Source organism: Bos taurus, chromosome 11 (genome assembly GCF_002263795.3).
Source record: "Bos taurus isolate L1 Dominette 01449 registration number 42190680 breed Hereford chromosome 11, ARS-UCD2.0, whole genome shotgun sequence".
Classification (NCBI taxonomy): domain Eukaryota; kingdom Metazoa; phylum Chordata; class Mammalia; order Artiodactyla; family Bovidae; genus Bos; species Bos taurus.
In genome coordinates, this window is record NC_037338.1 from 98,944,506 (window position 1) to 98,967,319 (window position 22,814).

General features: G+C 56.5%; 1 protein-coding gene, 1 long non-coding RNA gene and 1 other non-coding gene across 4 annotated transcripts; 1 reads left to right on the forward strand and 2 right to left on the reverse strand.

Moving 5' to 3' along the window:
• Nucleotides 1-936: 936 nt before the first annotated feature.
• Nucleotides 937-1,027, reverse strand: TRNAR-UCU (transfer RNA arginine (anticodon UCU)). The gene is given in 2 exon segments: nucleotides 937-972; nucleotides 991-1,027. It is a non-coding gene; the product is annotated as a tRNA-Arg (tRNA).
• Nucleotides 1,028-1,087: 60 nt separating this feature from the next.
• SLC27A4 (solute carrier family 27 member 4) lies at nucleotides 1,088-15,412 on the forward strand. Of its 2 annotated transcripts, NM_001075667.1 has the most exon segments (14): nucleotides 1,088-1,164; nucleotides 1,647-1,696; nucleotides 2,998-3,164; nucleotides 4,729-5,123; nucleotides 6,867-7,025; nucleotides 8,426-8,495; nucleotides 8,601-8,692; nucleotides 9,745-9,854; nucleotides 10,106-10,315; nucleotides 10,491-10,617; nucleotides 11,140-11,277; nucleotides 11,421-11,585; nucleotides 11,683-11,829; nucleotides 14,593-15,405. In NM_001075667.1, coding segments are annotated over 12 exon segments (1,932 nt in total). In that variant the 5' UTR covers nucleotides 1,088-1,164; nucleotides 1,647-1,696; nucleotides 2,998-3,003; the 3' UTR covers nucleotides 14,751-15,405.
• LOC132346637 (uncharacterized) lies at nucleotides 13,423-22,768 on the reverse strand. The gene is made up of 2 exons (XR_009496556.1): nucleotides 22,010-22,768; nucleotides 13,423-21,287 (listed from the first exon to the last, which is right to left on the reverse strand). It is a non-coding gene; the product is annotated as an uncharacterized lncRNA (long non-coding RNA).
• Nucleotides 22,769-22,814: the final 46 nt, after the last annotated feature.

Consider the following 22,814-nt stretch of genomic DNA (forward strand, 5'->3'; position numbering starts at 1 on the left):
TGGAACCAGTCTGTTGTTCCATATCCAGTTCTAACTGTTGCTTCCTGACCTGGATACAAGTTTCTCAAGAGGCAGGTCAGGTGGTCTGGTATTCCCATCTCTTTCAGAATGTTCCACAGTTTATTGTGATCCACACAGTCAAAGGCTTTGGCATAGTCAATAAAGCAGAAATAGATGTTTTTCTGGAACTCTCTTCCTTTTTCCATGATCCAGCGGATGTTGGCAATTTGATCTCTGGTTCCTCTGCCTTTTCTAAAACCAGCTTGAACATCTGGAAGTTCACGGTACACATTGCTGAAGTCTGGCTTGGAGAATTTTGAGCATTACTTTACTAGCGTGTGAGATGGGTGCAATTGTGCAGTAGTTGAGCATTCTTTGGCATTACCTTTCTTTGGGATTGGAATGAAAACTCCTTTTCCAGTTCTGTGGGCACTGCTGAGTTTTCCAAATTTGCTGGCATATTGAGTGCTTCAGGTAGCAAGGACAGCAAAGGGTTCCTACACAGCACTCCGGGCTCCAAGTTTATTACCGTCCCAGAAGCACTGGCGCTAGCCTGAGGTCTGCAGAAGCGTGGGAGGTTTTCTGAACCTTATGGCACTCAGTTTAGTCCACTTCAATCGCTCAGTCGTGTCCGACTCTTTGCGACCCCATGGACGGCAGCACGCCAGGCCTCCCTGGCCATCACTACCTCTCGGAGTTTACTGAAACTCATGTCCATCGAGTTGGTGATGCCATCCAACAATCTCATCCTCTGTCATCCCCTTCTCCTCCCGCCTTCAATCTTTCCCAGGATCAGGGTCTTTTCAAATGAGTCATTTCTTCGCATCAGATGGCCAAAGTATTGGAGTTTTTCAGCTTCAGCATCAGTCCTTCCTTCTTATGGCACTGGAGGCCACAAAATATCCCAATGGAAGTGAGGAAAGAGCCGTCAAAATTCGACTCTGGTGGGACTCGAACCCACAACCTTTGAATAACCACACCCAGGCCAGCTAGAAGTCCAATGCGCTATCCATTGCGCCACAGAGCCGGTTGCTCGCCCTCCCCCGCGCCGGCATACCTCTGCCTGAAAACCCGCCCTTTTAGCGCCCTGCGAGGTGTGGCGCCGGGCCTTTGCCGAACTCTTTGTCAGTGTCTGGGTGCGGATTCCCGGAATCCCCGCCAGTGGTGCGTTGCGGGGGTGGGGGGGGGGCGTGTTTCCCCCCGCTCGTCCGGGCGCCCACGAGTTGGGGGGAGTTGGGGTCCAGAAGAGCCCTTCTGTCTCCTCCCGGCCTGGCGGGGGCGCGCGGCGCGCGAACTACAATCCCCAGCGTGCGGCGCGGCACCCTGCCCGAGGCCGTCGCGCGCGTAGGGGGCGGGCTGAATCCGGCGGAGCCGGGCTCTCAGAGGCTGCGCGGCACCGGCCGGTTCTGCAGCTCGCTCGCTCGTGGGCAAGGCGCCGGAGGAGGTGTTGCCGGCCGGCACAGCCGGTTTGGATGGCGGGAGGCGGGCGGGGGAGGAGCGCCGCGGGCGGGCGGGGCCGGGCGGCGGGCGGAGCCGGCCGAATGGCCCGGGCCAGCCGAGGCGCAAAGCCGGCAAAGCGCTGCTGAGAACCTGCTCCGCGCACCCAGGAGCGGCTGATGAGCGCCGCGTTCCCTACTCTGCTACAGCCGGCGGGCCGCATCTGGACAGGGTGCCCCGTGGCGGGGGCTGACGCCAGGTAAGCACGGGCCAGAACAATGGGTCTCCGGGCGAGAGAATGCGCCCGGTCGAGTCCGGGGGAGGGGGGTGGCAGTACCGGCTTGGGCTGGGGACGGGGGGGAAGGGGAAACGGGGCGCGCCCTACTGCTCTGTCTCCTTGCCGGGCGCTCTGTTACCCCGGCTTTTTAGGGGCCGGTGCGATCCGTAGTGACCCGGGATCGCGGCCCCGGGCGATCTGGGCATCCCATTCCTTCCTCGTCCACAACCCTCAGCCTTTCGGGACGGGTTCTTGCCTTCTGCCCTGACGGACTCTGGGAGACCACAGTTCTGGGGACCTTGGAAACCTTTGGCATTGGAGTTGGAGGCGCAGGTGCAGTCCTCCTCCTGGTTTTTGCTTTTCGTGTGGAGGAGAGGGGAGATGGTCTAAGGGTCCAGACCATGTCTTCATCCTGGCTTGGAGAATCTCAGGCTACCTCATTGCCGTGACCTTCAGCCCCTCACCAGGATTAGGAGAGCTTGTAGGCAAACAGCCCAGTCTGCTGTCCCTTGAGCAGGTCTGAAAAGTGCTAGGAATAGAGTCCGAGAGCCCTAATCTCAGCCCTGCCAGCTGTTCCTCTTCCCTTAAGCCCCAGGTCCCGAAGAGTCATCAGAGTGGCTTGCTGAGTGTGTTTGTGGGGGTGCCTTCAAGGCCTCCTTTCTCTCAATACCTTTCTCCTCTGGGCGATCCCCTCTCTGGCACCTCCAGGCTCTTACCTGTTTTCTCCATCGCCCCCTGTGGGCCAGCAGAGGCATAGTGCTCCCAGGCCTAAGGGCAGGGACTGAGGAAGGCCCCTTCCCAAGAAGCTGCCTCTCTGGGTGTTGTGGCTTGGCCTTATCATCCACAGAAACTCTCTAGGTCTTCGAGTGGGAAGTCAAGCCAGAGGTACTTAAGTCAATACCAAGCCATTTTGGTTGGGATCCTAGATGTCAGGCTAGTAGACTGTCCTCTGAGACCAATGGTCATTACACCCATTGCACAGAGGGGAAGACTAAGGACTAAAGTGGGAAAGGGACTTGTCCAAGATCATTTAGAGAGTCCTAGGCAGAGGTGGGACTGGGAGGCTAGAACCAGCCTCTGACCCGCAACCCAGCTCCTCACCTCAAGTCCAGGCCTCTAGCCTGACCCTTCCAGACTGTCCTGGGATGGGACCCAGTCCTCAGCTACCCTACTCCATCTGACCTCACTACACGTGACCATCTGAGACGACAGTGGCCTGGCTGCCCAGGCCAGGAGGTAGGGGACCCAGGCACTTGGGTCCACTGACCGCCTTGTGCCCACAGGCCACGATGCTGCTTGGGGCGTCTCTGTTGGGGGTGCTGCTGTTCTCCTGGCTGGTGCTGAAACTGCCCTGGACCCAAGTGGGGCTCTCCCTGTTCTTCCTCTACCTGGGGTCTGGCGGCTGGCGCTTCATCCGAATCTTTATCAAGACTGTCAGGCGTGATATCTTGTGAGTACTTGGAACAGCCCTTCCTGGGTCTCCTACACTCTTCTGGGTTTAATTTCCCCAAACCAGACCACATGGCCTTTACCAGCACAGAGCACCTGGGCCCCAAAGGAGCAGTCTTCGCTCCGCATCCTTCCCCTCGCAATAGTACGTGGTATCTCCATTGCTACGGTCAAAGACTCTTCCCAGGGAATATCCCTAACCTGGTGCCCCTTGGCCTGGAGCAGACTTGGGGTCCTGGTCCATACACTGAACACCAGGCATGTTGAGGAGACCTTGGTAAGGGGTCCCGAGAAGATGCTGTAGCTTGTGAGAGGGTGAAGAGGAATCCTATGGGGAAGTCCCTGTCCTCCAGCTGGCACGGGTTCTGGAGCAGACCCTGAATCATGCCCACAAAGAACCTGCTCCACAAAGAAGGGCAGGTGTGGTCCACAAGGAGGATATTCTGTACCAGAAACCCTGCCTGCCACCTGCTCTGCGCCAGACCTTGGGCTGACTCTGGGTGTGGGGTTGAGTGGACAGGGCAGTCCTGGACCTGGGACAGGCTCAGACTGGTCAGGGAGACTGGCAGGGAACACAGAAAACCCGCAGGCTAGCAGGGCCCTGTGAGCAGAGCCCCTGGCAGTCTTGTCTTGCTCATGGTAGTGTCCCAGCAGTGTGACCCGCACCCAGAACAGGCAGCTCGGTGTTTGTCAATCTGAGCTGATTGCAAAAGGAGGTGTTGAGTGGCCACCGCAGGAAGGATGGTAGCAGCCCAGGGGTGTGGGGGCGTGAAGCAGAGAGACGGCTTCAGGCCTGGGCCCTGGGAAATCAGAGGAGGCCTCCGAGAGGAGAAGCAGGTATGCTTGAGAGTCACATCCAGGAGGTGGAAGCAGGGGATGCCAGTCGGAGGGCATGGCAGCAGCAAAGGCGGAGAGGCTGGGGAGCCAGGAGAGTTCAGGGGTCCGAGGTGGCAGGGCAAGGTAGGGGGATGTTGCCAAAAGCTTGTTGCACAAACATTTGTTGAACATCAATGCCCTGCCTGGCACCGACCGGGGCCCAGGAGCAAGATGGTGAGGCAGGACAGAGCCCCACCCTTGCTGGGCCCACAGGGAGGGAGACCGGACAAATTGCAAGCTTGTCCTTTTTTACCAGAGTGGTGAGGGGAGAGCGATGATCCGGGGGTGTGCCAGGTCCAAGACGAGGAGTTTGGACTTTGGCTTGGTCCCTGGAGTCGTGGAAGGCCATGACAGAGCCGCAGACTCCGAGCAGAGCTTAGAGGGCAATAGGGGTTGAACTCTGGAGTCAGAGGGGACTAAAGTTCAAATGTCAGCACTGCCACGTCGTCCCACCTTGAAGCCCAGGGCAGGTGCTGGGCACTGGTGTCTTCCTCTGTACCGGGTGGGGAGGAAATCATCACCTGGGTGCCCGGTGTTATCATGCATCATCAGTGAGCCACTTCAGGTAACGCTGCCCCGCACACGGGTGCTGGGAAAGGGGTGTCGAAAGCGATCAAAGCAGGGTCTTGGGACCCCCTACTCCTAAGTCCGGCAGTCACGGCTCCCTTGCTCCTCCTCCCCTCCCCCAGCGGCGGCACCGTGCTCCTGAGGGTGAAGGCCAAGGTCCGACGGTACCTACGGGAGCGACGCACAGTGCCCATCCTGTTCGCCGCCACAGTCCAGCGCCACCCGGACAAGACAGCCCTGATCTTCGAGGGCACAGACACGCACTGGACCTTCCGGCAGCTGGACAACTACTCAAACAGCGTGGCCAACTTCCTGCAGGCGCAGGGCCTGGCCTCGGGCGACGTGGTCGCCCTCTTCATGGAGAACCGCAATGAGTTTGTGGGTCTGTGGCTGGGCATGGCCAAGCTGGGCGTGGAGGCGGCGCTCATCAACACCAACCTCCGGCGGGACGCATTGCTCCACTGCCTGACCTCCTCCCAGGCCCGGGCCCTCGTCTTCGGCAGCGAGATGGCCCCAGGTGAGCCCTAAAGTGGCAAGGGACAGGCAGGGAGTCCCACGGGACTGTCACAACCCACCTCCAGCCCCTGGGGGAGGCTGTGTGGCTCAGAGGTTAAGGGCATGAGCCCTAGAGTCAGACGGTGTGGGCTCTTCCCCCACAACGCCCGGGAGCCGGGAAACCCAGGGAGATGGCAGTCCTCTGCCGCAGTCTCCTCACCACAGCACCGTTTTCAGGGAGATGCTTAATAGAGTGAAGCATTAACAAAGCAGCTGATGCTAGGTGAGCCCTCAGACACGATGGTAACCATTCTTGTGACTCACTTGGCTTCATCTCAATCAGTTCAGTCACTCAGTCAGTCTTGTCTGACTCTTTGCGACCCCATGGACTGCAGCATGCCAGGCCTCCCTGTCCATCACCAAGTCCCAGAGCTTACTCAAACTCATGTCCATCGAGTCAGTGATGCCATCCAACCATCTCATCCTCTGTCATCCCCTTCTCCTCCCGCCTTCCATCTTTCTCAGCATCAGGGTCTTTTCCAGTGAGTCAGTTCTTCGCATCAGGTAGCCAAAGTATTGGAGCTTCAGCTTCAGCTTCAGTCCTTCCAATGAATATTCAGTATTGATTTCCTTTAGGATGGACTGGTTGGATCTCCTTGCAGTCCAAGGGACTCTCAAGAATCTTCTCTAACACCACAGTTCAAAAACATCAGTTCTTTGGTGCTCAGCTTTCTTTATAGTCCAGCTCTCACATCCATACATGGTCTCATCTACCTGCCCTGTAAAATGGGAGCAAGAAGCCTCTCCTTGCTGTGCCTCAGAGCTTATGTTTATTGGCCTCCGCACTGGCACTGACCACGTGCTGAGCTCGGTGCTTCACAGAAGCAGCTCTAATCTTCACAAAGCCTGGTGAAAGCAGAGAGTGTCATCTTGGCTTTACAGAGAACGAGACCGAGGTTCAGAGTGGCGCGAAGCACTCACCCAGAGCCACACAGCTGTTAAGTGGGTGACAGAACCGAGATTTGACCTTGGGCTTGACCCCAGTGTGCCTATTCTCTCTCCCCACGCTGTTGTAACTAATGGGCTAATGTTGTGGGCTGATGGGCAGAAGAGGTTACGGAGATGCTGAAACGAGGAGAGGAAGGAGGCAGCAGAGAGAGAGTGAGAGGGTTGGAAGAAGTTAAGAGAAAGTATGGCTGAGTGGGCCAGGATCGGCCTGTGGTCCGGTCGCTGAGTGTCTGGACATCTGTAGTGCACAGGGGAGCCTGAGAGAAGGCCACCACCCTCTGAAGAGGCTGGAGGGCTGCCAGCCTCTGATCGCCCCCCGACTCCTCCCTCCTAACCAGTCCCCCATAGACTAGCATCATACAGTGGATAGAAGCGTAAACCTTGAGGTGAGGTAGAGCTGGCTTTGAGCCCCAGATCTGGCACATTCTAGCTGTGACTCCCTGCTGTGCTTGGGGCCTCAGTGTTCCCATCTGTAAGATGGGCTGTTACTGGTACCTGTTTCCTGAGTTATGTGAGCAGGAGCCTACATGTAAAGAGCCTGCCACATGATCAGCCAGCAGCTTGCGGGAGCCCTTGCTTCTCTCAGCATCCTCCTTATAACAAGTCCCAAGCGCTTCACCCACCTCTCTGCCACACCCAGCCAGCATCCCCTGACACCATGCTCAGCCCCGACACGAGTAGAGGTCCCCGGAACACAGGGCCGGGGGAGGAAGGAGTGCCCTGGCCTGCCTGTAGATCTGTCTTGTTTCCCCTGCAGCTGTCCTTGAGATCCATGCCAACCTGGACCCCTCGCTCAACTTCTTCTGCTCCGGTCCCTGGGAGCCCAGCACGGTGCCCGCCGGCACGAAGCACCTGGACCCGCTCCTGGAAGATGCCCCCAAGCACCAGCCCAGCCGTCCCAACAAGGGCTTTGTAGGTGAGCCCCTCACCCCCACACAAGGGTTCAAAGATGGCCAAGAGACAGAGCGGGGGCCTCGGGGCCTGGATTCTTCTGTAAACTTGCCACGTGACCTGGAATGAGTCATGTCACATCCCTTTTCCATTCGGGGAAAATGAGCCACAGTCCCCAGCTTTTATTGCGAAGACTGGGTGAGCTGGCGTGTGTGAAAGTGGCAGGCACTTCTTGAACATGCAGTTCTTGAACAGCCTTCACTGATGGCCGATGCATGCAGGAGCACATGAAGCCCAGGAGCCTGCCTTGTCCGAGTGTGGGCTGGGCTCAGGCCCTCGGCGAGCCCCTTTCATAGTCACCCAAGCGCCCGTCCAGGGCAGGCCCCTGTTGTGATCCTCCCCCTGCTCTGGGCTACTTGCCCCCTGCCCCCTCCTCCAGGCAGCCTTCTGGACCCTCTCGCCTCTCTTCTTCTCCGCTCCACAAGCCTGCCTTGTGGACCTCACTGCTTGGCGCATGGCCTGGGGCCAGGAGGTTCAGAGCCTGGGCCAAGTTCATGTCCCAGCTCTACTGCTTCCCTTGTGTGACCCTGAACACCTGAGCTGCTCTCTGAGCCTTGGTTCCCAGAGCCGTGAAATTGGGGATGGCAACTGAACCTACGCTTGAAGGCTGGAAAAGGTCCCATGGAGAGCTGGGGCCATTACCATTTGACCTCTGCCATCTGTGGCTCTTGTGTGCTGGGTGTTTTTGTAAGCTCCTTGAGGTCAGGGCCTCTGGCTGGTTGAGTCTGGTGCCCAGCCTTGGGCTGACATGCCGTGGTCACCCTGTAACACGAGTTATTGCATAACACGTGGTGTCACCCTGTGGCATGCCTGACCTCCTGGAACCTCCAGCCTGGTGGGACTGAGCCTCACACAGAGACCATGACGTGACTGTCCCTGGTCCTCAGATCTCGGGGGATAAAGACAGGGTTGCTGGTGCAGAAGCTGCCTCTGAGCCCCGCTGTCTGCAGCTGATACCTCCCACATAGCAGGCATCAGCTCCTCTGAGAAAGCCCTCCCTGGAACTACCTCCCCTTCCTGGAGCCTGGGTCCAGTGCCACCGCCACCTTTGGCAGGCCCTGTGCTTGCAACACGCAGTGCTCGCATTTCCAATAGCCTCATCTTCCTGTCCCACTGGGCGGGCACCTCCCTTCTAGGCAAGGCCTGTGCTCATATTAGTCACTGATGTCACCCTGGCCCTGGCACAGAATGAGGGCTCAGAAGAGTGTGTTGAAGGAGCCAGCGCAAGTATTAGAGCAGGTAGTGATGTCTGGGGAGTAGGTGTGCCGGGAGTGGGTGTTAAGTGATACACACCTACCAATGTCTGACTCTGTGCCCAGCCTTGCACTGGCCCCTCTCACACCCGCTCCTACCTGTTTTCCTCAGATAAGCTCTTCTACATCTACACGTCAGGCACCACCGGGCTGCCCAAAGCTGCCATCGTGGTGCACAGCAGGTAAGGGGACGGTGCCCTGGTGGGGAGACCTGGGGAGGTGGGGCCTGGGGCTCCTCTCCTGCCTTTCCAAGGGCCCACGGAGCCCTCAGCCCTCTGCCTTCCCAGGTATTACCGGATGGCTGCCCTGGTGTACTACGGCTTCCGCATGCGGCCCGACGACATCGTCTATGACTGCCTCCCCCTCTACCACTCTGCAGGTAGCCTGGGCCCGCCCCCTTGGTACCCAGCCACCCCTGAGCCTTCAGAGCCCTACCCTTCCTGGCAGGCTATATGTTGCAGTAGAAACAGAACAAGCTTTGGAGTCAAATCTGGGTTCAAATCCAGATGTGGGCATTGACCTTGATGAGAGTGGGCACACCAGCATAATTGGTGGGTGTGGTGGTGCCCCACAGGGCACCTGGGCTGGTCTGACCATTCAGTCCATTTCCATGGGTGTGGACAGCCTGGCTGCTTGGTCTGGGGGCTTTCTAGAAAGACAGATGGACTAAATATAGTTCCTGCCCTTAAAGGTGCTTAGAGTTTAAGTGTGTTGGGGGCAGGCTGAATGATGAGAACCCTACCCTGAACTCTCAGGCAAGAAAGGGCATTGAGTGTGGAGAGGGGCAGGGAGCAAGGAGTTCAACTCAAGGAAGAGCCCAACTCCAGGAAGGCTTCCTGGAGGAAGCACCCCCCAATACAGGCAGATGTGAAGCCAGGCAGGCTAGCTCAGTTCCAGCTGGCTGAATGGCAGTGTTACAGCTTTAGGAAAAGGAGCTTGGGGCCAGCTCCAGAGGCTTCAGGGGACTGAGTAATGTGCACTTGAACCCATAGGCACTGGGGAGCCATGGAAGGTGTCTGACTGGGGAGAGATGTGACCAGTTAGAGTTGGAGGGCAGGACAGGGGAAAGGGAGAGTCTTTGAGGGGATTGGACTATATAAGAGGAGGCTCTGGAGTATACGATATCTCTCCTTTGTCTGACGTACTTCACTCAGTACTGTATAGCCCCAGGGAACTCTGCTCAGTGTTACGTGGCAGCCTGGATGGGAGGGGAGTCTGGGGGAGAATGGTTACATATATATGTATGGCTGAGTCCCTTCACTCTTCACCTGAAACCATAACATTGTTGGTTAATCAGCTATACCCCAGTGCAAAATAAATAGTTAAAAAAATAAAATGACATCTTTGGTGGCCAAAATAAACAAAAAGACGAAACTCTAGAAAGAAAGGGCTTCTGTCCCCCTGACCCCCGGGTCCCCCCTCTGCCTTCAGGAAACATCGTGGGGATAGGGCAGTGCCTGATCCACGGCATGACTGTGGTGATCCGGAAGAAGTTCTCGGCTTCCCGCTTCTGGGACGACTGTATCAAGTACAATTGCACGGTGAGTGAAAAGGGAAATAGTGGAGCATCCCGTGCCCCCCACCAGCTCTATTCAGGGATGCCCGTCTTTGAGCTGAAGGCAGCCAGCCGTTTACTTGGGGCAGCACTCCCATTGCTCAGATGGGGAGACTGAGGCCCAGAGAGGGAAGGGATCGCGCAGCTGGCCCCAGGGATAGGAGGGGTGGGGGCTTGGGAGGGCATCGAAGGCAGGGCAGCCTCCAGGGCCCAGACTCACGCCAGGCCCACCCCCAGATCGTGCAGTACATCGGCGAACTGTGCCGCTACCTCCTGAACCAGCCACCCCGGGAGGCGGAGGGCCAGCACCGGGTGCGCATGGCACTCGGCAATGGCCTCCGGCAGTGCATCTGGACCGACTTCTGTAGCCGCTTCCACATCCCCCAGGTGGCCGAGTTCTACGGGGCCACGGAGTGCAACTGCAGCCTGGGCAACTTCGACGGCCAGGTGCGGCCCAGGGTGTGGACCCAGCGGGCCCACGGGAGACACGGAGGTGGAGGGGAGGGCGGGCTTCCGGCATGGAGTGCGGTTGCAGGAGCCAGAGCCCCGCTCGCAGCCCCCCAGGCTGTCCAGTTTGAGGCCCGTAGTGGGAGAGCCCGGGCCCAAGGCTTGGCCTTCGCAGGTGGGGGCCTGTGGCTTCAACAGCCGCATCCTGTCCTTCGTGTACCCCATCCGGCTGGTTCGCGTCAACGAGGACACCATGGAGCTGATCCGGGGCCCTGACGGCCTTTGCATTCCCTGCAAGCCAGGTCTGCCCGAGGGTTGCAACTCGGGGTCAGAGTGGGAGGGGCTGGCTTAGGAAGGTGACAGGGCGGGGATGGCTGGGTGAGTGAGGAGCCCCGTCCTGATCAGCGGCCAGATGTCAGCTCTTCTCTTAGGGCTGCATGGCATTTATTTCTTGATCCATCCATCCACTCAGTCACCATCCCATCCACCCATCAGCCCATTCGTGCATATTGGTGCTGTGGACCCTGGGCCCCGCCCGCCACAGCTCCCCAGCTCTGTGCCTGAGTTCCCTCCTTCAGGTTGTCCTGAGGAGGTGGTGTGGTACAGGATGCAGACCTCTGAACAGAGCGGGACCTGGGGAGTGCTGGCTTTAGTTAGGCCGTCCACGTTGAGCTTGACCACCTTTTCATTTGTTCAGTGACCAAGTGTTACTGAGAAGCTCCCAGCCCTCGGGGCTCCTGGGCTGGGGGAGAAAGGGGGCATTGCTGGGGGTATTTTAGTTTGGAGACCCCAGGGGGACCTGACCACGCCTCCCCTGGCTGCAGGTGAGCCGGGCCAGCTGGTGGGCGTCATCATCCAGGAAGACCCCCTGCGGCGCTTCGATGGCTACCTGAACCAGGGCACCAACGACAAGAAGATTGCCGGGGATGTCTTCAAGAAGGGGGACCAGGCCTACCTCAGCGGTGGGTGGGCACCCCTCCGGAGGCCTTTGCGGCCCCTTGGGGAGGGGGGAAGGGATTGCAGGGCCCCACACTCAGACAACACCTCCCCCCAACCAAGCCCCTGGGCCCCCCCACCCCCCGCCTCACACAACTCCTTTCTCTAGGTGATGTGCTAGTGATGGACGAGCTGGGCTACGTGTATTTCCGCGACCGCACGGGGGACACGTTCCGCTGGAAAGGCGAGAACGTGTCCACCACCGAGGTGGAGGGCACGCTCAGCCGCCTGCTGGACATGGCCGACGTGGCCGTGTACGGCGTCGAGGTGCCAGGTATCCCGAGAGGTGGGAGGGGCCGGGCGTGTGTGCGGAGCAGCCAGCAGGGCCGTGGCCAGCCAGCCACTCACTGTCCACTCTGCCGCTTCCCCAGGGACCGAGGGCCGGGCCGGCATGGCCGCTGTGGCCAGCTCCTCCGGCAGCTGTGACCTGGAGCACTTAGCCCAGCTCCTGCAGAAGGAGCTGCCGCTGTACGCTCGCCCCATCTTCCTGCGCTTCCTGCCTGAGCTGCACAAGACAGGTCTGTCCCCCGACCCCCAGCTCCAAATCATGGGTGGGTGCCGGCCGAGGCCCCTTCCCGGGTCCTTCTAGGGAGATCAGCTGGCTGTTGTTCGCCCTTCCCCGCAGCCTCTCTGGGTGGTCGGCAACATGACCTAGCTGTGAGCTGACACTGCCTCCAGAGATGGTGTGTCCATTGCTAGTGGAACCAATACTGACTGAGTGTGGTAGTCTGCTCCAGGCACTGTGCTTGGGCCCTGGGGATAGAGGCGACAAATTCCAGCAGGACCTGTGTGCTTCCTGGGAGTTTCCAGAGCAGGAGGCAGCCACAGGATAAGCAATTGCTAAGATAAAAGAGTGGAATGCAGGTCAAACTGATAGGAAAGGGAACGTGACTTGGGGATGACTGGAAGGCTCCCTTGAGGATGCTCCAGTTCAGCGGGAGACCTAGTGAGAGAGAGAACTCTGTGGGGACGGGAGGCCCCCTGGGCTGTGGGAACAGCCCGTGCTGAGTCCCTGAGGCAGGGAGGTGCTTGAGTGCTAGGGGACTGAAAGGAGGCCCCCGAAGCTGAGGCCAGTGAGGGGTGGGCAGCAACGTGTGGTGGGATGGGAGGGCACGAGGGAGCCACAGGAGGGTTGGAGCAGGGTAGTGACCCAGTCAGACTCATGTCCTGCAAAGCCCGCCAATGTCCGAGGGGCTGCAGATGGCCCCGGGGGACGGGGAGATGAGAGAAGAGCAGCGTAAGCGGTGGGTCCAGACAGACAGCAAGCACCCCAAGGACCAGATGGCCGCTGTGACTTCTGCATCCCGGAGGGACAGGGAGGCTGTCGGACCTTAGGCCTCAGACAGGCTTTGCTGCAGAACAGCCAGCCCCCCAAGCTTACTTAGGGGTCCAGACAGGTGTCTTAGTTGCTCACAATTTGTGGGTCGGCAATTTGGGGTGATGTTCAGCTGAGCGTTCTTCTGTTGGCCCCACCTAGCATCAAATAGTGCCATCGACAGCTTCCCCAGCTATCCAGTGGTTAAGACTCCATCTTGCAGTGCAGGGGATGTGTGGGTTCACATACACAGGATTAGATCCCTGATCAGGGAACTAAGGCCCCACATGCCTTGGGGTGTGGCCAAAAAACTTTTTAAAAGTTTTTAAAGAAATAGTGCCATTGGGTGTGAGGTGGCCTCCCTCATGTGGGGCTCCCAGCTGGTTGGCCCTGCAGTGGTGTCCACATACCTGTCTGCGGTGATGGTGGCATTCTCTGACCACGCTCTCCAACACGGCAGCCATCAGCCCCCAATACCTATTGAGCACTTGAAGTGCAACTAGTGTGATGGGGAAACTGAATGTTAAATTTTGTTTAAATTTACATAGCCACACGTGGCCAGTGCTTACCCACTTCAGTTCAGTTCAGTCGCTCAGTCGTGTCCAATTCTCTATAGCCCCATGGACTGCAGCATGCCAGGCCTCCCTGTGCATCACCAACTCCCAGAGTTTATTCAAACTCATGTCCTTTGAGTCGGTGATGCCATCCAACCGTCTCATCCTCTGTCATCCCCTTCTCCTCCCACGTTCAATCTTTCCCAGCATCAGGGTCTTTTCTAAGGAGTCAGTTCTTCACATCAGGTGGCCAAACTTTTTATTGGAGTTTCAGCTTCAGCATCAGTCCTTCCAATGAATATTCAGGACTGATTTCCTTTAGGATGGACTAGTTCAATCTCCTTTGCAGTCCAAGGGACTCTCAAGAGTCTTCTCCAACATCACAGTTCAAAAGCATTAGTTCTTCGGTGCTCAGCTTTCTGTATAGTCCAACTCTCACATCCATACATGACTACTGGAAAAACCATAGCTTTGACTAGACAGACCTTGTCTAAGTGGCCTTTGCTGGGATGGTTCCCCTTTGTTCCACATGGCTTTCCATCCTTCAGAGGTCAGTCTGGTCTCAGGCGCCCCCAAGCGCGTAAGGATGGAAGCTTCAACACCCCTTGACTCACCCAGACCGCCCACAGTGTGGCTTCTGCCACATTCTCTGAGTCAGAGTAAGTTGTAAAACTAGTCTAAATTCAAGTAGGCGTTGAGAAAGACTCCAGCCCTTGCTGGGAGAATTGGCTGATGGACACGACAGAGGAGAAGCCAGGGCAGGAAGCTGTAGGCATTTCTGGTATCCATCATACCTGAGTTCAAATTCTTACTAGCTGTGTAACGTTGGCCCAGAGCTGTGCTTCTCTGAGCCTCAATCTTCTCGTCTGTCTAGTGGGGCTAATACCGTTGAGTGAAAGATACAGAATTTATTAAGGGGGAAAATGGTAATTGAACTATTTCAGACATGCTGAAATCTTGTGCATCTCAGAATCCATAGGATATGGTTATGCCTGGCCCCTGGGGTTGAGGTGCAGATTACCTGAGATTACTTCTATACCTTGGGGGTGCTCAGGTTAAAACGAGCCTTCAGGGAAGGCCTGTGTCCTGCCCTCAGTCCACTGTCACTCAAGCACGTGGCCCTGGACAAATAGCTTCCCTTCTTTGGGCCTCAGTTTCCTGTTTGCAAAGAGGGGTGGGTAACTCTGCCCCCTCCCCTTTGCCAGGGCTGCTGAGGAGCGGTGCGTACTGTAAAGGATGAAGCCTTTGCAGACTGTAAAGGGCTGTGTCCCTCCTCCCACGATTCCCCTCACCTGTGTTCCCTCCAGCCCTCCTCCCTGCCCCTCCTCAACCCAGGTGGGCGGGTTCCTGGAGCTCGGACCCCTGCCCCACACCCTCTGACCCCTCTCCCACTTGTCTTCTCCCTCCCTCAGGGACATTCAAGCTACAGAAGACAGAACTGCAGAAGGAGGGCTTTGACCCAACAGTTGTAAAAGACCAGCTGTTCTACCTGGATGCCCGGAAGGGCCGCTACGTCCCACTGGACCAAGAGGCCTACACTCGCATCCAGGCGGGCCAGGAGAAGCTGTGACTGGCCCCAAGTCCCTCTGAGGGCCAGTGGATACTGGATCTAGAGCCCCAGCTCCCACCCCGGAGGGGTCCTGGGCAAAGCCAGACCAAAGCAAGCAGAGTCTGGCACCACCCACCCCGAGGTGCCAACCCCCACCCCTCAAAACTGCCAGGGGACTCACTGCCACCTCCCTGCTCTGCCCTGAGGCTTTCTGTGAAAGCTTCAGATCCACTTTATGTCTTCGAGGCCAAGTAGGGGTCTCTGGGCCTCAGGCTGAGACTGAGACTGGGCCCAAGGGGTGATGTCTCAGGTCAGGACAAGGGGAAATAAGAGGGTCTCCAAGCACTTTGCAGAGAACAGGCAGCTTGTAAATGGGACGAGGGCAGAAGCCCCCAGACTCAGGAAGCCAGCACAGTGGGCAGGGAGGGCCGGTGATCAGGCATCTGAAGAGGATCCAGGCCCTGGGCCCACGCGAGTGTCCCTCAGCCCTGCCAGGCAGAACGGGACCATCCTGCAGCAGGCAGCCTAGACAGGGCACCCCTCTCACCCTCTGGGTGGCTGCCTGGCTGTCCCTCAGGCAGCCTGTCTTTGCCAGTCTGTCCACATCTCCTCCTGGCCTGGCTGTGAGGGGAGAAGGGGTGTGGGGCACTCAGGGGCAAATAAACTCCACCTTGCCTCCCCAAGCCTGTGTGCACACTCACCCCAGCCTGCTGGGACCCCAGCTCGTGCCCCATTCATCCTTCCCCTATTCCTTCGTTCATTTAGACCAAGGGATATGGCAGGTAAGATGCCATGGTCCCCACATCTCAGGTGAGGGGCAGTTCCCCCCTGAGCCCTGCAAGGTGTCACTTAGGAGCTTGTGGCCTTGGGCAAGTAACTGTCTCCTCTGTGAATCAGGAGGGTTCAGAGAGCCAAAGGGAGGCAGGCTGAGGAACGGGCCATTCAGAGCCACAGAAGGAGGAAGCCCTAGGCCAGCACAGGGTCCCAGATCCACACTCCTGCTCATGGTGTTTCTTCTGCCAGGGCTGCACTTTCCCAAGGGGTTGGGGGCTCTCAGGGGACAGAGCAGGGTGGCCTGGCCAGCCGGGTGGAGTCTGGGAAGGCTTCCTGGAGCCATCTTCCCAGAGCTGGTGAGTCTGCAGTGCCGCTGGAGGGTCAGCTGTCCCCTGGAGCCCATCCCTGGAGTCACACCCAGGCTAGAAGTGCTCAGCCCAGTGGGAAGTGGGGGTGGGGGGTGGGGAGGGGGAAACCGTTCACCCCAAGCCAGGGCTGCAGACAGGGCACGCACCCCAGGGCTTCATCTTCACTATTTAACCCTTAGCACCATCCGTCACTTGACTGGGGTCACAGAGTGAGTACTGGGGACTGCAATGCCAGCCCCATGCTCTTACCGCTGTCTCCTTGGTGCAGAAAGCAGCTTCCATGCCATGCATGCTTGTAGAGCCAACAGTGAGCCACACCCCAGGCCAGCAGCTGACTGGGTGATAGGTGGCCAAGATAAGTCTGGGGTACCTCCTGGGGTTGGAGGGTGACCTTTGAAAGACAGTGGAGTTCTGGTGCCACTCTTGGGGGAAGTGAGGGGGCGGCAGAGCTGGAGTTGGCCCTTGGGCGGTGATACCTGGTGGCATTTGGGAGTGGCAGGCAAGGGTGCAGTGCCCAAGTAGACCAGCAGAGGGCACGTGGGTGCTGCAGAATCGGATCCAGCCCTTCGCGCTCAGGCAAGGAAAGCGGGAAGGAGGGACAGAGTCCCCACTTGACCCCCAGGCAAGGGACCCAGCCCAGAGGACTCCGTGTTGGGCCTTTGATTGGGCTTCCAAGGGGCTGGATTTGACTGATGGTGAAGCTCTGTGTCTTTGACCTTCACCAATGGGAGGGCTCTCCAATGGGAAGGAGCCCCCAGGGGTGCCTGTTCCTTCCCTTTGGTTGAGCACAGTCACCAAGACCCAATATAGAGGAATGGTGGTCAAAAGCTCCTGCTCAGGCCTGCTCTCAAGTCCATTTGCCAGGCTGAGCCTCAGTGTCCTCCCCTATAAATGATGGTCTAGGTGGGCTTCCCCGGTGGCTCAGTGGTTTAAGAACCCACCTGCCAATGCAGGAGACATGGGTGAGATCCGTGGGTCAGGAAGAGCCCCTGGAAAAAGAAATGGCAACCCACTCCAGTATTCTTGCCTGGGAAATCCCATGGATGGAGGAGCCTGGTGGGCTACAGTCCATGAAGCTGCAAACAGTTGGACAAGACTGAGCGACTAAACACAACAGGAATCCCTGCCCCAGGACAGCTGTGGACATGTAATGAGATTGTGCTTGCAGATCTAGCCCAGGAACTGGTGCTGTTATCTTTGAGGTACACGGTAGTGATAAGGAAAAGAGGATGTGTTTCCCGTGTTAAGATCCCAGCCTAGGCCTAAGTTTCCCACTTCCACACCAGCCCCCTTTCCCGAGCCCCTCCAAGAAGGGGTGGGGCTGGGGGGCCCCTGGGCCTCGCAGCTCCCCCGTCTGCCTCTGCTCACCCCAAACCAAGGCTGTACCACATGGTAGTAGAGTGGTGAGCCCGGCTGCCTTCCAGACCGTGGCTGAGTCATCGCCCGTGCCGGCAGCAGGTGCCTGGATACATGTTTGTGAGGTTAATTCACAAGAGTTATTGTTTACTGGGCATTTCCTGACCTTTACACGGCGCTTTGACTTCCCAGTTGGTGACAGTTGGTAAAGAATCCACTTGCTCCTGCAGGAGACACCCGAGACACAGGCTCAATCCCTGGGTCGGGAAGATCCCCTGGAGAAGGAAATGGCAACCCACTCCAGTCTTCTTTCCTGGAGACTCCCATGGACAGAGGAGCCTGGCGGTCTACACAGTTTACAAAGTACTGTGTCCACACATCTGCGGAGCAGATTCAAAAGGCCTCTGTGCCAGGGGCGGGGTTGGGGGTACACAGTGAGATCTGTCCTCGGGGAGCCCACTGTCTGGGGGCTGGGGAGAGGGGGCAGCCAGTCAAGAAGCCAAGGGCATGTGCTAAGCTGCACCCTAACCCTATGTCTTGGCCGCGGTAGGAGGTGAGGAAGTTGTGTTTCATGGCCACAGGCTTTTCAAGAAAGAGTCATTCAAGAAGAGGAGGGGGAAGAATGGCCCAGGCAGAAGGGGCAGCGAAAGGTCTGGAGGTGAAGGGCGAGCAGCGCAGGTGAAAGAAGGCCTGTGGGGCCGCAGGGGTGGGGCTGGGGAAGATTCCAGGCAGGGTATGCAAAGTGAATCCACTGCAGGCACTCCTTGCACACCTGGAGGACTGCGAGCTCTGCTAGGAAATCCTTCTGTAAGCCCAAACACACTCCTTTGACCTAACAGCCACCAGGAGTGGAGCGCTTCCTATGTGCTGGATGCGACACCAGGCACTTGATCATCATCATTAAATCCGTAACACAAAGCAGCTATTTTATCCCCATTCCACAGATGAGGAATCTGAGGCTCAGAGAAGCTCCATCTCTCCAGACCACAGGGCCTGTGAATAACAGCGCTGGGAGGCATCGCCCTGCCCAGTCTCAGCATTCCCATCTGCAATCTGAGCCCAGGGAGGCTGCCAGAGGCCTGCCTTGAGCATCCCCGGAGGTCCTACCGCCCTTGGACAGGCAAGTGGCTGCCTAGGCCAGTGCTGGCATATCACTTTCAATTCCTGGGAAGGTTAAATACCGCCGAGGGGCCTATTGAGGCGCTGGCGGTAAGGGAAGGAGCGACCAAGCGACTTTCAAAGGAGCCTGAATGCGTGGCCAACCCCTCTGCTGGAGGAGGGGGGCCCTCGCTTCCTCCCAGCCTAATGATATTCTGGGCTCAGCCCTCGTCTTTGGCGGCAGTTTAACCCGAGCCAGGGCGGATTCCTTTCTCACTGATCTCAGCTTGACACCCAATTAGCACAAGAATGGGAGGAGGAAGCCTGTGAGAGGCGCCTCCCAGCCTCCGGGGCGCACGAGGGGAGCAGGCGGGGAGACAAAGGGCAGCGGGCAGGGGGGCGCCCGCGCCCTTGTCTCCCCCGCAGACCCCGCCTTTGTCTCCCTTCGGAGCTTCGGAAGGGATGCAGCCCAATGCCCGGCTGGCTGGCCTGCTGGAGGGACAGGAGTTGGGTCCACGCCCCTCTTCTGCCTGGGTCCCAGAGGAAGGCATTTGGGTGAGCTGAGCCCAACAGGACGCGGTGAGGGTCAGGGGTCCCGAAGGCACGACAGCCTGGGGTTAAGGGCTGACATGTGGGGGTCCATGAACGAGTCACCGGTTCTAAGCCTCAGTTTTTACATTTGAAAATGGAGGCTAACAGCCCCTGCGAGGAATCAAGCAGGTCATGCGTGTGAAGCACCTGGCAGGTGCAGAGTCGGGGGTCATTACTCATTGAAAGAATACGTTAAAAAATGGTTTTTGCTATTGCTTAGGCGGTTGAGAGGGGCTTCCCTGGTACCTCAGCTGGTGCAGAATCCGCCTGCAGTGCAGGAGACCCCGGTTCGATTCCTGGGTCGGGAAGACCCTCTGCAGACGAATTCTCCAGTATTCTTACCTGGAGAATCCCCAGGGACAGAGGAGGAGCCTGGCGGGCTACAATCCATGGGGTTGCAAAGACACGACTGAGCAACTTTCACTTCACTTCTCTTCAGGAGGTTGAGGCTTCCCCAGGAGCTCAGCAGTAAAGAATCACCTGCAAAAAAAAAAAAGAGAATCACCTGCAAAGTGGGAGATGCAGGTTCGAGCCCTGGGTTGGGAAGATCCCCTGAAGAAGGAAATGGCACCCCACTCCAGTAAAATCCCATGGACAGAGGAGCCTAGCAGGCTACTGTCCACAGGGTCAGAAAACATAGGACAGGACTAAGGTCACAGGAGCACAAGAGGCTGAGGGCTTCCCAGGCGGCACAAGAATTCACCTCCAGGTGGTGAAGAATCCCCCCTGCCAATTTAGGACACCCAAGAGATGGGGATTCGATCTCTGGGTTGGGAAGATCCCCTGAAGGAGGAAATGGCAACCCACTCCAGTATTCTTGCCTAGGAAATCCCATGGATAGAGGAGCCTGGCAGGGGTCTATAGGGTCCCAAAGAGTACACACAACAGGAGGTTGAGTTAAGTAGGCTGGAGTCAGAGGAAGCACTTTCTAAGTATGAGAGCCAGGCATTCAGAGTGGGCTGACTTACCTAGAAGTGATATGGGAAGGGTTTCCACTTCTCTGGGAAAAAGGAACACCTCTGGCCTCCCTCCCTGTCCTGTCCTCTCCTGCCACCTCCACCTCCCATAATTTCCTGGGACTCGGGCTTAGATGTGACTTCCTTTGGGAAACCTTGCCTGACCCTGGGGCTGGACTGGATCTTCTTTCATCTCCCACAGGTCCCATGTTCCCCCTTCATAACAACTGATTGCACTGTGTGGTCCATTTTCACATGTGTCTTTTCCAAAATATCAGCCCCAGGAAAGCAGGGACCCCTTGGTTTTTTTAAAAAAGTCCGCTCTTGTGTTCCCAGCACCAGCCCTGGGCCTGGCACTTAATACGTGCTCAATGAATGTTTGTCAAATGAATGAAGCTTTTCAAAAGCTCCTTAGCTCTCCCATGCCAGCTCAGCAGGCAGCAGTCTGCAGAGTTAGAAAATACTCAACTCTACAAGGCCTAACTAAAGGTGGCATCAAATCAGAGGTCTTTACCTTGTTGGGAAAGAGAAGCCAGTGAAAGACTGAGAAGGGAATTGATATGTGTTCTCTTATTCCTTCATTCATTAATTCAGCAAGCACTTACCAAACCCCTACAATGTATAAAGCTCCTTACTATGAGCTAAGGCTCTAAGGTGAATCAGGCAAGGTTTCTAGACCTCAGCCCTTGGAGGAGCCAATGAAATATCTTAGAATATATATGTGTATGTGTGTGTGTGTATGTGTGTGTGAAGTGGCTCAGTGGTAAAGAATCTGCCTGCAATGCAGGAGACCAGGGTTCAATCCCTGAGTAGGGAAGATTCCCTGGAAAAGGGAATGGCAACCCACTCCAGTATTCTTGCCTGGAGAATTCCATGGACAGAGGAGCTTGGTGGGCTACATTCCAGGGGGTCACAACTGAGACACAGCTGAGCTACTAACACTTACTATACATATATATATTTGTATGACCTTAGTTCCCCAACCAGGAATTGAATCCCAGGCCCTTGGCAGCAAAAGTACTGAGTCCTAACCGCTGGATCATCAGTGAATTTCCTAGAACATTTTTACTTAAAGGGCCTTTAAGAGATCGTTTGGTCCCAAAGCCTTCTTTACAGACAGGAAACTTGAGTTTCACACAGCACAGTGAAGGTGGGTTCTTCCCATTGGCCACAGGGTTTTCTTTTTCTGATGCTTTCCTCATTTTGCCAGTGCTTTGGAACAGTGCCTGATACACTGAAGGCACTCGCAGCTGTCTGTGGAGTTGAACTGTGTAAGGAAGTCAGATCAGAAGCAGGGAGGTGGGAGGCAGGCAGGCCAGAGAAGCAGGTGCAGGTGAGAGGTGATGGTGGTGGTAGAAGAACACGTGGCTGCAAACTCAGCTTAGCATGTAGACGAACCCAAACGTGGTAACTGCCTGGATATGGGAGAGAATTAAAAACAATGCCCAAGGTTTCTTGCTTAGCTGTTTCCGTGGATGGCAGTGGTATCCTTGATATGGGGAACACAGGGGAGCCTATTTTAGGAAACGAGGCACTGTGCCAAGAACTCGTTTAGTTCTGACGACAACCCTATGGGGCTGCTACTACCTTAATTTGCACAGACGAGGAAACTGAGGCACAGATGTTAAAGGATTTAACCAAAGACGCACATGGGAAGTGGTGGGACATGGATGTAAAGCTGGCAGTTGAACTCTGAGCCCTTAGCGGTGACCACATCCTTACATCCACTCTTAACCACCAGGGTACACTACCTTAAGCTACCAACTATGAGTTCAATTTTGGAAGTGTGGTTTAGCTGCCCTGGGCTTTTGTAACAGGTTCCAGTAGTCTCCCTATCTCCTTCCCTATTCCTTCCAGTTCTCACTGCAGCCAAGCAGAATGTTTTACTTATTTATTTATTTAGGCTACCCCACGTAGTATGGGGGATCTTTGTTCTCTGAACAAGGATGAAACCTGCGCCCATTCCTGCGCCCCCCTGCAGTGGTAGCACAGAATCTTAACCACTGGACCGCCAGGGAAGTCCCAGGAAGGATATTTTAAAACACAGTTCTAATAATCACACACACACACACACACACACACCCCAAAATCCTTCCAAGGCCTACCACTGCTTAGGATAAGAGACTGAAATTCTTACCTGGCTCACAGTCATGATTTGGCCCCTGACTACATGTCTAGCCTCATGTCCTATCAGGCCCTCTGCTCCCCAATTTCCACCTTCTCTTGGTGCTCCAGCATGTCCTACTACCCAGAGTCTTTGCACTTTCCGTTCTCGCTGGAATGCTCCTAGCAGATTTTCTCTCCGCATATCCACCTACTTAGCTCGACTCAGGCTTTAGAGCTCAGCCCAAGTCCAGTGCAGCCCATTTTCTTTCTGAAGTTCTTATGATGCCGGATTATTGTTCAGTTTGAGATTTTACGCTTATTAGTATGTTTATTTGATTCGTTTCCCCTACGAGACTGTGAGTGCCCTAAAGACAGGAACCTTGCCGATCCTTTTCACCACCGGCATCTTTTAGCACCGACCAAAATGTCAGGTACACGGAGGACGTGCAATAAACATCTGCTGAATGAATGAAATCTAAATCGACGGCGAAAGGGGGGTTGGATAGCGAGTCGATGGCTCAAGAGAGAGCTTATTTGGATGCCACTGATAATTCAAGTCAAGTGGACGGGTTCGTCCAAGCGGTGTGCTGACAGAAGGTAATTTGGTAACTAATGCAAGATAAACCGGAACGTAGCTCACGGTCACAGCGCAAAGATGCCAGGTCTCTCCTCCGCCGAGTTGTGGCTGATGTCAGTCGCTTCCGGCCCTAGCTGTTTGAGCGCCGTCCCGAAAAGAAACAGGATGACCAACCAAAACGCCCCTTAACAGGGCCTACGGCCCTCCGGCCTCAGCTTCCGGCTCCAAATCTTCCTCCAATAGCTGAGAAGGAGAGTTT